Source organism: Eleginops maclovinus, chromosome 7, assembly GCF_036324505.1.
Source record: "Eleginops maclovinus isolate JMC-PN-2008 ecotype Puerto Natales chromosome 7, JC_Emac_rtc_rv5, whole genome shotgun sequence".
Lineage (NCBI taxonomy): Eukaryota > Metazoa > Chordata > Actinopteri > Perciformes > Eleginopidae > Eleginops > Eleginops maclovinus.
This window is the reverse complement of record NC_086355.1, coordinates 1527901-1544443: the sequence shown is the minus strand read 5'-3', so window position 1 is coordinate 1544443 and position 16543 is coordinate 1527901. Positions and strand designations below refer to the sequence as shown.

Below are 16543 nucleotides of genomic sequence, written 5' to 3'. Positions count from 1 at the left end.
TACAGAGCATCCACTGGTACTGGATAAACACCATCGGGGTGGAAAGTAGCTCAGCATGTGTACTTTAACCTTATATTGACTTTCATTACATCAGATAACCAATATAACAATATAAACCAATGTAGAGAGGCCAGCCTGGGACTCTCTTCTATTTGTCCGACACTGGCTGCTGCCGTTGAAGTGCTTGGCCTTTCGTCACGTAATTTATCAACCACGGTGCGTTGATCGGCTTTTAAATAAACTCCATGCACCGTCAGATGTTTCATTAAATGAGAAGTGATACCTCCCTTGCATGCTATTGCTTAAGACATGTGTTGCCTGTCGCAGAATCTGCATCCTTAGATGTGAAATGAAGCCAAACCTTGGAGCGTTTTACTTTCGGCCTCTTTATTGATCCTCTCACTCAGTTCTGATCAACAAGTGTGCTGAGTAGCGGCACTGACGTCAGGTTCAACAACCTCAAGCTGATGCTGGAACACCAGGGGGCAGTATAAAAACAAAAGTCTGGCACCGAAATGTTCGTTCTTATTCGGTCTCGTTACTACCGGTTACCGCGTTTCGGTGCCCAACCCTAGTCATATTTATTTCTGAGGAGTGTAAAAACTGACTTGGTTTTTGGTTAAAGAGGCCATAATCTGCTTTTGTGGTTTCCCCTTTCCTGGAGTGTGCATCCTTAGTGCATGCAAAGCCTTCGCAGACCATGCATGGTCCCTGTGTTCCCTCCACATGCTGGACCCCTTTGTTGTCTTCTGGATGTAACACTTGCGCTTCTATTGGCTAGCGCTCCAACACATTGTACGTGATAGGCTAAGGGGCGGGACATAGCTAAGAGGTTGACCAATCCCAACAGAGCCGGCCAGCTAACCAATCAGAGCAGACTTGGCTCTGGTTTCAGACAGAGGGTGAAAAGAGGTGCTGCAGCACAGGCAGTCTGAGAAACATAAAGAGCTTTCTGAACATTAAAGCATGGAGACATGTCCCAGGAGAGACACACAATGTCTAGAAATAATAATGAGAACAACGACTTCTTTACTTTTGTGCCAGACCCCTGGATCTTTTCTCTGATGTTTTCATGCAGACAACCTCTTGTTTAGAAGCTGACTTTGTGTACAATTACCAAATTATAACTAAAACAAACTGAGATTCACAGAGAAAAGATCTGACATGTGAATCTGTCCTCTCTGTGATCCTCCCCCCAGTGTGTGAGGTCGTGGTGGGTTTATGGTTTCGGTGGTTTTTGGGAGTGTCTTGCCCATGTGTGTTTTTTCCTGTTATTTATAGGAGGGTGTCTCTCTTTAATCAGGAGTAACAAGCTTTAAATCTCGCCTGTCTCTCTCTCTCTGCTTCTCAGCCTCACTGTGTGCTGCTCGCCTCCAAAGAGAACTCTGCTCCGGTGAAGCTCGGAGGCTTCGGGGTCGCCATCCAGCTCGGAGAGTCGGGGCTGGTGGCCGGAGGTACAGAACACACACACCTGCACATACACTTACACACACCTGTACACACACCTCTCTAAAGTCCAAATGAAGCTCTTGCCGGGAAATATAAACTATGAAGCAGATAAACCTTTCTTGTGTTTAATCGGAACTGTCCAACTCACAGCAGGAGTTATTCCTCTACTTTATTTCTTATATTATTTTAACTTTCATTTCATTTTTTGATTTTAATGTTAATTTAATTTAACATTTATTATTTTATTTATATATAAATCGTACTCGTTAGATTACATATGGTTTATTATTTTATTAACCAGGGACTTTGTACATTCATAGTTCCCTGTGAAAATGTTTAAAATCACCCAAACAACGAATTCAAAACTGCTGATAAAATCTTAATAATGCAGTAGAGAAACTCAAATCCCAGGAAGTGCACACAAAGGACATTAATATGTACATTATCTCAAAAATGAAGGCACAGTCGGCGTGTTAGGGGAGTGTTTGCCTCTGCAGCAGGGACCTATGAATAGTGTCTGAGGCCTGTTCCCCTCACTCTGGAAGAGACACTGGCTTACAGGTCTCTGCATAACCAGTACTTCTGGCCCTCTGAAGCAGGGAACAGTTTTAGCTGCTCATGTTGTTGATGTCCTCTCCAAGAACTGGGTGGGCGGGCCTTATTTTGGCCAGAAGTGACGACAGTGCCTCATACTATGTTATTCTAGAAAAACCCTGATATGTGTCTCTAATTCTTCAAGAAATCCTTCAAATTAAATACAAAACAGCTGCTAAGATGAATTACAACGAAAAGAGGTCATTTGGAAGTCTAAGCAACTTCCTTTTGCAGGTGAAGAAATGAAAAACTACGTTTAAGATCTAGACCTTGATTTGAGTATATATGGTCTGTTCCTCTAAAACCACGATTTCAGAAAGGAAGTGAAGCAAAAACAACTTCCTCTTTCTTCAACCTCAACCCTTATTTGGATCAAGTTTACCGCATTAAAAAACAACAACATCAAAATGAAAATCAGGGGAACATTAAAAAACCTTTAGTTAAACACAAACAAGGATTAAATAATGTCAAAAACAGTTACTATTAATAATAATCAGTAGAATAAAATAGTGCCAACATAATATTTGAAAGTGTGAAACTAAAGCTGTAACACGAAGCTTCGGTTATTATAAATAATAAACCATCAATGGCAATAAATACATGTTTGCAGGAAATGTTATAAATAAAAGTCATTGTAACAAAAAAGACAAACAAATAAATACTAGAATTGAGATCTAATATAAATGGAAGCTTAGAAAACAATCCAAATTACATTGTAATTAAAATTAGTACAACCCTAACCCATAAATGGCAATAAATAGTAGAATTGCGACAGAGAAAAAAGCTCCTTCTAAAACCAAACACACTAATAATAATCAAAAACTAAAGCTGTCACATTCTTCCAAATGAAACGTTATTCTTAAAATAATGTCTTAAGATATATTTAATAAAATAAATAAAAAACTAAAGCTCTACAAATAATCACAATATAACTGTAAAGAATAACGACTCTTACGATGCAATACATTTCTGTAATGAAACAAACTAATAATAATAGAACTTTAGAAGTGTTAGAAAGATTTGTCTGCTGATATTTAAAGATGAATGCCCTGTGATTACCTGACTGTGTGAGGGATGCCCCCCCTCCCTCTGTGCTGCAGGGCGGGTCGGGACCCCTCACTTCATGGCCCCGGAGGTGGTGAAGCGGGAGCCGTACGGGAAGCCGGTGGACGTCTGGGGCTGTGGAGTCATCCTCTTCATCCTGCTCTCCGGCTGCCTGCCTTTCTACGGCACCAAGGAGCGGCTGTTCGAGGCCATCTGCAGGGGGAAGTACAAGGTCAGAGGTCAAAAAAGTGCAGAAAAATGTTCTTTAAGCAGGAGAAACCTCATTTGAATATGAAAGCTTCTTACCAAGATTTTCCTGGCCATGTCTGGGAGCAGCTCATTAAGCAAAGTATCACATAACGGCTACAGCCAATAAAATATAAACCAGAAAATAAGAGTGAGGTCATAAAATGTCCAATGAAAATACAATTAAATAGCACAAAAAGTGCAGTAAAATGTACAAGTTTTACCGCATTGTCAGGGCGGTTTGTGTGTGAGGGCGGTTTGTGTGTCAGGGCGGTTTGTGTGTGAGGGCGGTTTGGGCGACCCACTACCAACGAAAGAGAGGGATTGTGTTTCTAACTCAGCAGCAGTCTAGTCAGTGCTCTTAGATCTGTCACAAACGTCATCGTCCAATCAGACTGAAGTCGTGTGTGAGCAGGATCGCTCGGGTTGACGATAAGAGACAGAAGGGTTCGGGGTTGGGCAAAAACAATAGCGTTTATTCCATAAGAAACATGCAAACAAAAGAAAGCTCCCCGGCACTTCCAGGACGGGCAAGGCCAGGACGGTGTCTGTCGGCTTCCCAGGACCCAGCCTACTGCACGACAGACCAGAACCAGGTTACCAACATGCTTTATATTAACTGACTGATTACCTGATTCTGATCAGCTGTCTGGTCTCCGGCCGAGCCACTCCCCTCACCCCAGCAGCCGGCGCTCTAACCACACCCGGCTGCCACATCTTCAGACGGTCCCGCCCCTTTAGGTGTGGTTTCAGTCAGGTTGAACACCGCCCCAGGGGTCTCTCGTAGACTCTCATGTAAAATGCATTTCTTTCAGATATCAGAGCTTTCAGTTCAGTCTCTCTGGGTTCCTGGAGGGTTTGCCCTTACACGCTTTCGTCATACGTAACTGAGAAAAAAGCGGGCAGCTTCTCCGATCAAGTCACTGACCACTCTCACTGTGTGTTGCTATCTAGTGGACACGATAGGGGTCTCTGTCTGAGTGAATCATCTAACAACAGGTATGGTCTTGCTTAAGGTACTTATTGAATGGGTCACCTTAATCATTATCAGAAAAAAATTGCCCCCCTGAGATTTTTTTCAGGAGCCACTGCTCATTATAGAACTTAATTGGAGACTGATAACAAGCCTGGGAGACGGTAGCTCTCAGGACATTTCAGATGGATGGTTTCATGCGGAGTAAGGGGCTTAAGATGTGCAATGAACCTTACTTTGAGTCCAACAGTGATTAAAGAGTGAGACTCGGAGACGAGGCATGCTTATAAAATAACAGACTTTACAGCGACATTTCTCCTTCATGCAACAAAAGAAAAGCCAGACGTGTTTTATGAGTTTTAACTGTGTGGTTGGAGACCCCACCTTAAAGCATCAGCCCACACTTTAATTGGATGTTATTCCCGTTGTGTTCTGCAGCTCAGTCGCAGCTCTGCTGTACTATACACTGGATTGTTGGCGTGTAGTTCTGCAGAGTTTGTGAATGTGTGATATCTGGAAACATGCTTAATATCGTCAGTGCAACGATTCATGACTTCTTTTAGAAAGACACTCCAACTTTTTCAAAAATGAGGCAAATAGTGAAATTTTACCCCAAAATGTCCTGGTTTTAAGTGTGTGTGTGTGTGTGTGTGTGTGTGTGTGTGTGTGTGTGTGTGTGTGTGTGTGTGTGTGTGTGTGTGTGTGTGTGTGTGTGTGTGTGTGTGTGTGTGTGTGTGTGTGTGTGTGTGTGTGTGTGTGTGTGTGTGTGTGTGTGTGTGTGTGTGTGTGTGTGTGTGTGTGTGTGTGTGTGTGTGTTCAGATGAACCCCCGACAGTGGGCTCAGATCTCGGAGAGCGCGAAGGATCTGGTGCGGAGGATGCTGATGCTCGACCCGGCCGAGAGGATCACCGTCTACGAGGCGCTCAACCACCCCTGGCTCAAGGTAACCCCGCAGGCTTTGGGATCAGGGTCTGCTCTTCAGAGACCAGTCTGACAAGAGTGAGACTGGCCTGGGGTCTTTCTCTGGAGACACTACTTCTATCGCTTATAACACGACCTGAATCCTCCCAAGACGCTTCATTAAATGTTATGTGACCTTAGCTTTTGTCCAAAGGGACTTATGATGACTGGGTTTTGTGACAATTGCTCAATATATCGAATAAAATAAAAATTAGATTAAAATAAATATATAATAAAGTATAATTAAATTAAGTTAGAAACAAATAATAATTATATAAAATAATAACTTCAAGAAAAATGCGCTTTGTACTCCATAAATAACAACAATACACATTCAAAATAAATGTATTACAATAAATATATCGGGGTATAAATGAAGATACTAGTTGAAACAAAAAACCTTTATTGAACATCGCTGTGACAGAATGCCGATGTGAAATAACATATCCAGATTATTTGCTGCGTTAGTGCATCCAAAGCGTTCACGTGTAAAACTTTGGGCCTTTTCTCTGAGACAGCAAAGGAAAGCGAGGCGCCTGCAGCCGTCACGTCTCCATCAGGCGTCTGTTTGGCGGCGCTGACAGCGAGCGTCTGCACAGCGAGCGTCTGCACAGCGGGGGGGCTCTGCTCGGCGTGTGTCAGCTGAAGCTTTAACCGTGATGGAGAACACTTAAAAATGACAATTCAACTGAGAGGCTCTGTCACACACACCTGCACATGTTATGGAGGCATCGCTGCTTTTCCGTCTGCAGAAAGATGAGGTTTACATGAGTCCACTTCTTTTTGCACATTTCGGAACCGAAAAATAGCCTTTACATCAAAACATGGACCTGAAACTGGTCCAGTAAGGCCTGTTCTTCTGCTGTCACGGTGCATTCAGAAGAGGAAGCAGTTGTTCAGAGAAGGTGCATGGAAAGTGCAGCCAAACACTTCCTTTTTAAGCAACTTGTTAACCTTTTTGATTCATAAAGCAACTGTGGTACAAATATGCAGCATAGAGAGGAAAAACATCAACAAATGAAACTTAACTTGAAGTTTGAGGACATTTGTTATGTTTGATGTGTTATTTTTTATTATCTCAAATGAAAACATCCCAGTCCCTTAATATCAGTTTCCATGACTCCCTGTTCTGCATCTCATTAAGGAGAGGGACCGATACGCCTACAAGATCCACCTTCCAGAGACCGTGGAGCAGCTGAGGAAGTTCAACTCCAGGAGGAAGCTCAAGGTACACACACACACACACACACACACACACACACACACACACACACACTTGATCTAACTCCAAATATACTCCGACTTATTCAAAAATGAGGCAAATAGTGAAATTTTACCCCAAAATGTCCTGGTTTTAAATACCGTGCTGGCTGTGGTCTCCCTGTAAAACGAAGCATCGAGCCCTGTTTACATTATATTGTGTGTGTGTGTGTGTGTGTGTGTGTGTGTGTGTGTGTGTGTGTGTGTGTGTGTGTGTGTGTGTGTGTGTGTGTGTGTGTGTGTGTGTGTGTGTGTGTGTGTGTGTGTGTGTGTGTGTGTGTGTGTGTGTGTGTGTGTGTGTGTGGTGTGTGTGTGTGTGTCTCAGGGAGCTGTTCTGGCTGCAGTCTCATCTCACAAGTTTAACTCTTTCTACGGAGACCCCCCCGAGGAGATGCACGACTTCTCCGAAGACCCCACCTCCTCAGGTACACACACACACACACACAAACAGACCAGACAGACCACACACACACACACACACAGACCACATACACCAACACACACCTCCTTTCATTATTCTTGATGTAGCGCCTGCACATGTCATGGTTCAGTGAGGGCTTGTGTTCAGAGGGGGAACAAACACACACAGATCTGTTTCTCTGTGTGTTGTTATTGAACAGACACACACTTTTGTCTTAGATACGAAGGCTTCATGTGCAGCAGATACAGAGCAGTTGTTGGTCATCAGTCCCAGGATTATTCTCTAACAAAGTCAACATGCAAGACTCTGCTGTAGTGTGTTCTATAGGTGCATGTAAAAGGTCTGCCTGAGAAAGAGCGGAAAAGGGCCCCTTTAATTTATCATTTCAAAAGAGTGGCTTTGACAAATCACAAGACATATTGAAATATATGAAATATACTCAGAGGTGGAGAAGTACTCAGTGAGTTAAAGTAGAAGTACTCAGTGAGTTAAAGTAGAAGTACTCAGTGAGTTAAAGTAGAAGTACTCAGTGAGTTAAAGTAGAAGTACTCAGGTCTTGTTCTTGAGTAAAGTAGAAGTACTCAGGTCTTGTTCTTGAGTAAAGTAGAAGTACTCAGGTCTTGTTCTTGAGTAAAGTAGAAGTACTCAGATCTTGTACTTGAGTAAAGCAGAAGTACTCAGATCTTGTACTTGAGTAAAGTAGAAGTACTCAGATCTTGTTCTTGAGTAAAGTAGAAGTACTCAGGTCTTGTACTTGAGTAAAGTAGAAGTACTCAGATCTTGTTCTTGAGTAAAGTAGAAGTACTCAGGTCTTGTACTTGAGTAAAGTAGAAGTACTCAGGTCTTGTACTTGAGTAAAGTAGAAGTACTCTGATCTTGTATTTGAGTAAAGTAGAAGTACTCTGATCTTGTTCTTGAGTAAAGTAGAAGTACTCAGGTCTTGTACTTGAGTAAAGTAGAAGTACTCAGGTCTTGTACTTGAGTAAAGTAGAAGTACTCTGATCTTGTATTTGAGTAAAGTAGAAGTACTCTGATCTTGTATTTGAGTAAAGTAGAAGTACTCTGATCTTGTTCTTGAGTAAAGTAGAAGTACTCAGGTCTTGTACTTGAGTAAAGTAGAAGTACTCAGGTCTTGTACTTGAGTAAAGTAGAAGTACTCTGATCTTGTATTTGAGTAAAGTAGAAGTACTCTGATCTTGTTCTTGAGTAAAGTAGAAGTACTCAGGTCTTGTACTTCAGTAAAGTAGAAGTACTCAGGTCTTGTACTTGAGTAAAGTAGAAGTACTCAGGTCTTGTACTTGAGTAAAGTAGAAGTACTCAGATCTTGTACTTGAGTAAAGTAGAAGTACTCAGGTCTTGTTCTTGAGTAAAGTAGAAGTACTCAGGTCTTGTACTTGAGTAAAGTAGAAGTACTCAGGTCTTGTACTTGAGTAAAGTAGAAGTACCAGAGTGTAGGAATACTCTGTCACAGTGAAAGTATTCTAAATGTTCCTCCAGTGAAAGTAGAAAGTACTCTCCTCTAAATGTACTTAAAGTAGTGACAGTAAAAGTAGTCATTGTCTGATTGGTCCATTTCAGAATAATATCTCTGATATGTTTTATAATGATTGATCATTAAAGTGTTCTCAGAGCTGGTAAAGGTGCAGCTAGTTTGAATGGCTTTGTATACTGCAGGGTAGCTGCTGGATTTACTGCAGGTGAACTACAGTCTGATTTAAGGGGATTATATTTACCATCATTCATCCTAATCTGCCTAGCAACTAAAGGGATTTAATACATGTGGAGAAAAAAAAAAAGTACACCATGTTCCTCTAAAGCAGCGGTCCCCAACCACCGGGCCGCACAAAACGTTTTTTTATTATCAGTCTAAATATGTTTTATTTTGAAAAGTGACTTCTGGCGGAATGGCGCATGCGTCTGTGCCTCTTGACAGGTCTCGGTCACGTGATACGTCACCAGCCGTTACCGCGAAAGTTAAACCGACAACATAGCAAAAATGAGTAAACAACAAACATCTTTGGCGAGCTTCTTTGGAAAGGGGAAAAGGCCCAATGAAGAGACAGAAGAAGAGCCTACGACTTCCAAGAAAAGTAAATCTGCATTTAAAAGTCAATATCAGGAGTCCTACTTAAAATACGGGTTCATCCCTACAGGTGATTCTCATGCGCCGAGCCCGCTCTGTGTAATATGTGGCGACAAGCTGGCAAATGAGTCAATGAAGCCTTCAAAACTGCTTCGGCACCTGGAGACCAAGCACCCTGCATCAAACGACAAGCCTTTGGAGTTTTTTTGAAAGAGAAAAACGTGAAGAAGGGCAGAAGCAGATACTGATGGCCACCACATCAACACATGTGAGATGTTCTCAAAAACAAAAGTAATTTATGAAATCTTTGTCCTCATAATTGATTAGCTTCTTAACGAGGCCTCAGGATATCAATTAAGGACTTTAGGGAGAAATGGAAAATGCATGTTTTTACGTTTTGATTTCATAAATGTATTTATGCATTATGATCACATTTTCCGTTCCACCTTGGGATCCAGTGTCCCCAGTGTTCCCAGTGTTCAGCTCCATAGTAGGTCATCCCAGCAGCTTACTGGAAACTATGCCAGACATTTTCCAGCAGATGTTTTGCTCGGGAAATTTGCATAAACTGTTACAGCCCTACTCTTTAGGAAAGTTGGCTCTGCAGACACGTTGCTACTGGACCGTTTCTAACGTATTGATTTGCATTTCTGTTTGTGTGTTTCTATTAATGCTCCCCACCTGCTAGGAATGCTAGCAGCAGAACGTAGGTATCCCAGATTCCCCACGTTGTGATGTTGTTGTTTACTTAATCTTAAATGTGTTTATCTGTGTTTAGATCTTCCTTTTTTTAAGCAACTTTAACTTTGAACGATTGAGAACATGTTTCAGTGCATGCTCTAAAAAAAAAAAGCATTCGGAGAACCTCTGGTGACTGATGGGTGTGTGTGTGTGTGTGTGTGTGTGTGTGTGTGTGTGTGTGTGTGTGTGTGTGTGTGTGTGTGTGTGTGTGTGTGTGTGTGTGTGTGTGTGTGTGTGTGTGTGTGTGTGTGTGTGTGTGTGTGTGTGTTGCAGGCGCTGTCTCTCAGGTGCTGGACAGTCTAGAGGAGATCCACGCTCTGACGGACTGCAGTGAGAAGGATCTAGATTTCCTGCACAGTGTTTTCCAGGACCAGCATCTACACACACTGCTCGATGTGAGTGCAGCACACACACATTTGATGTTTTGTCATCTGATGTTGATTTTTGCTCGTTGTGATGTCGGGAAAATCTTCAACAAGCCTTCATACAGACTCATCGTCCTGCTCTGGACTTTTTAATCATTTTACCTGAGAAACCCGCCCCTCCTCTCCCTCGTTCCCCTCCCACTGTTTCCTCTCTGCCAGCTCTTGTTCTGCCGTTGCTCCTCAGTATAGCATTTATCCTGACAGCTATTAAACGGGAACTAAAAGCCAAGTGCTGCGCTCCAGTTTTGCAGCCTTGTTATGAAGTTAAATGATCCCATTAAATTAAAACCTGGGGAGGATTTCTAGCATAATATTAAACATGTTTAGCCTGTAAAGAGTACCCTGCATGAAGGAGGAGCTAAACCCCCCGAGAATAAAGAGCATCACACTTCACGTGACGGGACGTTATGCTCTGGTCTTTGCATCATTGATATGAGACTCCTTCCTCACAGAGAGGCTCAGCAGGCATCTGAAAGGTCATGTTGTGGTTTTGAAGTGTGTGGTTAAATCCTCTCCTGCATGTGTCTGCAGCAGAATAGAATCAGAGAGCTTTACTGATTCCTGCTTCACTTTATCAACATAAGACGGGTCACAAAATCCCAGACAGCAGTTCAGATTATTCCTCAGTTTATTGGACACTTAGTGCATTTGATTTAGTCAGATTTCTGTTCCATTCTCTGCGACTTTGAGCAAATAAACGGAGGATTTGTTGGCAGGATGTGAGTTTTTGCAAGAAGTATATCCAACAATCGCGTCATTTAAAGCAAAGGGATGATTATAACAATGCATGCTGGGTAATGTCATTCAACCTGAACCCTAACATGAAACAGATAAACATTTATACAGAAATAAAGTGCATTCCTCAAAGCACGTGCAAAAGCTGAAATGCAACCCTAGCTTCTCTCTGCTTCTCTGCACTTTGCATATATTCAAATGAAACAATATGTCCCCCTAACTATGCAGAACATCGCAAAACAAAGTAATAAGTATTAGCATCCTCAGAGAGTTCATGCTAACCGAACAGCATGTATGAGCATCTGCAAAGACAGGCGCTGTAATCAGAGTTCTGCTTCTGTACTCTGAGCTGTTTGCAGAGGTTTAAATGAAAGAAAGCTGCAGAAATGTGGTGCATGTTGGCCCCTTTCTCTGCAAATATCCCTCATTGCAAAGAGGATGAAACTATTAGAATGCCTACGGCGTAACTGGAATTTGTTCATGTGGATAAACGTCTGCAGGTGTTTGCAGACAGACGCTTTAATCTGTGTGTTACACTTTAAAAAGTTCCAAGAAGCACTACAGTTAATGAATAACAACAGTTAAGAGGACTACTAGGACGTGCATGGAGTCCACTGAGGCTGTGTGTGTGTGTGTGTGTGTGTGTGTGTGTCTGTGTGTGTGTGTGTGTGTGTCGGTGAGAGCTGCAGATGTCTCCCTTTCAGCCTCACTTTGGCTCTGAGAGGAGGGGGAGTGTGAGGAAGGACACAAGGGTGCAGTGAAGGAAACAATGGTGTGTATTGTCGGGCCTTCAGTGTTATTCACAGCGAGCTCAGCCTCCGTCAGTGTGTGTGTGTGTGTGTGTGTGTGTGTGTGTGTGTGTGTGTGTGCAGCCTCCGCACGGCTGAAACATCTCACGGAGCGTCGTGTGTTGGATGAATAGTTTGCACAGCGTTTCTCTGACAAAGCGCTCTCCGTCTCCCGGTGAGTTTCCCCTCTTTCTGATGTGCTTGCAGGATCTCTAAAGTTGCCTCAAGCTTTATTTCGCAGTGTTTCCCGTGTGTGTGTTTTTGCCGTTGCACATGTATAACGAGGAGCTGTAGTCAAGTGCATGTTGTGTTGTTGTTCATCATGAGCTACTTTCTAACGCTTATTTTGCAGGAAATCTACTTATCACTCAGGAAATGAAGACATCATGTTTCAGAGGAAGAGCGGCTTGTAGTGACTGCGTCAGAGCTGCACAATAATCCACAAAATATCAAATTGTGGAGCCCTAATTTTGCCATTGCATACCTGAAATATTGTTTCCTGCGTCCCTGCTTTTAAATATCGCAGTGTTGGATTATGGTTTGGGTTGTTGGCTGCAGGATGTTGTGGTTTTTCAGAATAAAAGCACTTTGTTTAACAAAACCACAAAGATGTTTTCATGTGTTCCTCTGAAGGTTGCAGAAGAACAGGTGTGTGTGTGTGTGTGTGTGTGTGTGTGGGTGGGTGTGGGTGTGGGTGTGTGTGGGTGTGTGTGTGTGTAGGACGACACTCAGGCTTCATGTCCGTATTGTTCTGAAGGTTTCCTGAGGAGTGTGTTGTGTGTGTTCTTGAAGGACGAGGAGATCTCTCTTGTTTTTCCCTGGAGACTTTCTTTGTTGTTTGTTGTCCTGCAGCGAGGGACTCACTGTTAGTGATGGAGACCCCCAGACAAGCAGGAAGGTCCCCTGTAAAATGTGTGAAGTGACGTGTGTGTGTTAGATATGATGCATTTGATCAAAAAGGTGTGTGTGGCCTTCTGCTTGTCCTCCTCAGAGGCTCTATTATCAGAGTTATGGTGGTGTATTAAAAGTGATTAAATCCCAATGTTTTGGAGAAAGACTTTGGTCAGAATTTATCAAACTTTAACAATAAATGGACTTCATCAGTAGGAAAATCTGTCGTCTGCTGATAAACATACTAAAGAAAGAGAGATCGGAGCTTTTCAAAACTGCTTCCTTTCGGCTTTTAAAAGCCCCTCGTATCATCGCTGCACGTCCTTTCATGGATTGTGTGTGTGTGTGTGTGTGTGTGTGTGTGTGTGTGTGTGTGTAGGGTGTAAAACACACCAGACAAATTGCTCATCAAACATCTTAGATTATGAAAACATTTTCAGTCGAGTGTTTTATTCTCCAGCCGCCGTCAGGGATTCAGGGCCTTGTTGTGTGCAAACATCCCCCACACACACACACACACACACACACACACACACACACACACAACTCGTCTGTGACTCAGCTCAACACACACTCTGTCAGTGTATTAGTCAGCTGGGATTTCAGTAAACAGAGCGTGTCTGTTCGATCCCGGGGAGCAGGAACAGTTCCTTCTTGTTAGCAGTTTAACGTCAAGAAGAATAAAACATAACGAGGTTTCTGAAGAGAAACCAAATAAAGAGACCGAGCCGAGGATAAATGAGGATAACTGCTTTGTTTTTAACCAGTTTCTCTTGAAGAACACCAGAATTGTGACCAGGACATCCCTAAATATAGCCGTGGTTTCCGCCACATAATGCAGTTTACAGGAAACAGGTTTATTTGATCTTCATCAGGGACCAACTGAGTAAGAAAACAAACTACATAGAGGTCCTGTCATGCTTTCAGGGGTTTTCCCTCTCCTGTAGTGTGTTCTATAGGCTTTAGTGCATGTAAACGGTCTGCAGAGGCTCAAATCCGCCTCCATTGGACTCCTTTGTTTTCTTCAGTAACAAAGTGACATCTCTATGTAACCCTCGTGCTCCTATTGGCTAGCGCTCCAACACATTGTACGTGATAGGCTAAGGGGTGGGACATCTCTACGCTGTTGACCAATGACAACAGAGCAGGCCAGCTAAGTGGGGGTCTAAACCAGAGCTATGAGATGTTGTGTTTTTTAAGGGAAAACACTTTTTTTATAAAAAGATGATTAAGTCGATGTTTTAGTTTTTCATAACATCAATTTAAGATAAAAACAACAAAGGGAACACGTGTTATTTCATCGGATTACTCCTGAGTTCTAGGAGTTATTTTACTTTAAAGACGTGTTTGTATCTCAACGGTTTTAATCCTTTTAAAGCTGGGTTTTTATAAATGTGGCAAACAGAGGCTGAAACTGATCATCATGTGAACCTGTGAAGGTGTGTGTCTTTATCCGACGTGTTGACGATCAGCTGTTTGATCGTGTTGACCTCTCAATCACTGATTGATTGATTGATTCACAGATGATTTACACATTTTCCTCTTTGGTTTCAGCTCTACGATAAGATCAACACCAAGTCGTCTCCGCAGATCAGAAACGCTCCCAGTGATGCTGTGCAGCGAGCCAAAGAGGTGAACACACACACACACACACACACACACACACACACACACACACACACACACACTCTAATAGTTTCATCCTCTTTGCAATGAGGGATATTTGCAGAGAAAGGGGCCAACATGCACCACATTTCTGCAGCTTTCTTAATTTAAACATGTGCAAACAGCTCAGAGTACAGAAGCAGAACTCTGATTACAGCGCCTGTCTTTGCAGATGCTCATACATCCTGTTCGGTTAGCATGAACTCTCTGAGGATGCTAATACTTGTTATTTTATTTTGCGATGTTCTGCATAGTTAGGGGATAAATATGCAGAACATATCTGCACATTGTTTTATTTGAATATATGCAAAGTGCAGAGAAGCAGAGAGAAGCTAGGGCTGCATTTCAGTTTTTGCACGTGCTTTGAGGAATGCACTTTATTTCTGTATAAATGTTTATATCTGTTTCATGTTAGGGTTCAGGTTAGCACCAACAGCATTAACACGAATGTATGTGCACTACCTGTGTGTCTCATGTAATGTGTGTGTGATGTAATGCTCTGCAGATAACACACACTCCCCTGTCGCTGCTTTTCTCTCTAACCTCTCACACACACTTCTGTCTGTTTGATTGTTAATACTCTCACTCCTCGCAGCTCTTTATATTTCTGCCTACTTTCTGTTTGTGTGAAGACGATACTCTCAGATAAATGCAAAATACTCCAACTTTAATCCCTTATTTCTGTTTAGGGCTGCACGATTTGGACAGAAATAACTTGTTGCATTGATTCTGACACTTCATTCAAATGTGAGAGATCTGCAGCTCCACAATACTTCTTTCAAAATGTTATTTTAACACTTATTCAGCCTTCAGCGAATCGTGTGCATCCTTATATATTAAGCTAACTGTGCAGCGCTGCTCCCTGAGAGGTCCATGCATGCATGCATGCAATGCTATTGTCTTTGTGCAAGAACAAGCCGATCAAATGCATCTGAAGAAGTGCATAAAGGTGCGTATACTTATATACCAGAGGGAGGTCAGTACTGCAGTATGAGTGATGCTACAGTATAGTTTTATTAACAGACTGTTAACACACACACACACACATACACACACACATTGCTAGTTAGGGTTATGTGCAGGATGCGTGTGTGTTTGTGCTTTGTTCGAGGGCAGCAATTAAAGAGTGTGAGCAGTGAGGCCGGCGTCTGAAATGGTTGAGTGGAGCCGCGCTCGTCATGTGGTTCTGCTTCATGTCAGAGAAACACGGTTAATTAGCTCGCTGCCGCTTCTGTGTCCGAGGAAGTGTGTGTGTGTGTGTGTGTGTGTGTGTGTGTGTGTGTGTGTGTGTGTGTGTGTGTGTGTGTGTGTGTGTGTGTGTGTGTGTGTGTGTGTGTGTGTGTGTGTGTGTGTGTGTGTGTGTGTGTGTGTGTGTGTGTGTGTGTGTGTGTGTGTGTGTGTGTTGAGTGCTTTACCCTGGAACTAATACAATAATATTTAGCATCAAATCACACTTGACTTCCTAACCTACTAACTTCCCTAGACAACACGCTCCTATTGGCTGACACTCCAACACATTGTTCGTGATAGGCTAAGGGGCGGGACATCTCTAAGTCCTTGACCAATCACAACAGAGCCAGCTAACTAGGGGTCTAAACCCAGAGCTAGTAGGACATGTTTATCCACAGTTTCACTGCAAACTAACTCATCATTAGTCTTGGTTCCTCCTCCTCCTCCTCCTCTTCCTCCTCCTCTGCTTCACTAAAACTGTCTGAACCAATCAGACTGCAGCTTCCTGTCCCCTCTTCACAACACGGTGCTTCAAACTTTACTCAAGCTTCGCCCTAACGCGCTAATCTTTTCCTGGGGGTGCAGAAACTAAACTAATCCAAACTGATTAACGGTCATCTCTGAGCGCCTCGGTTAACCCTCTCTGTGTCTTCCTCCTCAAGAGTTCCTCCCAGGACGAAGCCACAGACGCTTTGAAACATCTGGAATATGTAAGAGCTCACACATCAGGATACTAACGGGTAGAAGCAGAGGTGGAGGTGTTTAATCTGGAGGATAAACTAACATTAAAGAGGCCTAATTCTGCTTTCTGGGTTGTCTCTTTGGTTTTGGTGCATGTAAATGGTCTGCAAACGCTAAAATCCCCTGAGTTTCTCTCCCACACACTCCCTTGAATTGCAACAGTAAAGGCACAAAATAAATATGAATCAGAGATATGCCATTCTGCAAAACAAGTACTTTTACTTTTGGTAAGTACTATTTCAATTCCAATACTTGTGTACTTATACTTCAGTATTTTTTCCAAGTGTTACTTTTACT

The 16543-nt window shown here is 42.6% G+C and overlaps 1 protein-coding gene across 12 annotated transcripts in view; it reads left to right on the top strand.

Annotated features, from left to right (window-relative positions):
• caska (calcium/calmodulin-dependent serine protein kinase a) overlaps positions 1-16543 on the top strand; it is a 109708-nt gene that overhangs the window by 76100 nt on the left and 17065 nt on the right. For 6 of the 12 annotated variants that reach the window (XM_063888067.1, XM_063888075.1, XM_063888071.1 and 3 more), the window contains exons 6-13: positions 1352-1454; positions 3144-3319; positions 5127-5249; positions 6411-6494; positions 6852-6951; positions 10045-10166; positions 14165-14242; positions 16168-16215. In XM_063888067.1, the coding sequence (XP_063744137.1) occupies positions 1352-1454; positions 3144-3319; positions 5127-5249; positions 6411-6494; positions 6852-6951; positions 10045-10166; positions 14165-14242; positions 16168-16215 (834 nt within the window). The remainder of the gene's footprint in view (positions 1-1351; positions 1455-3143; positions 3320-5126; positions 5250-6410; positions 6495-6851; positions 6952-10044; positions 10167-14164; positions 14243-16167; positions 16216-16543) is intronic. The other 6 variants (XM_063888078.1, XM_063888076.1, XM_063888074.1 and 3 more) reach the window with 1 other exon arrangement.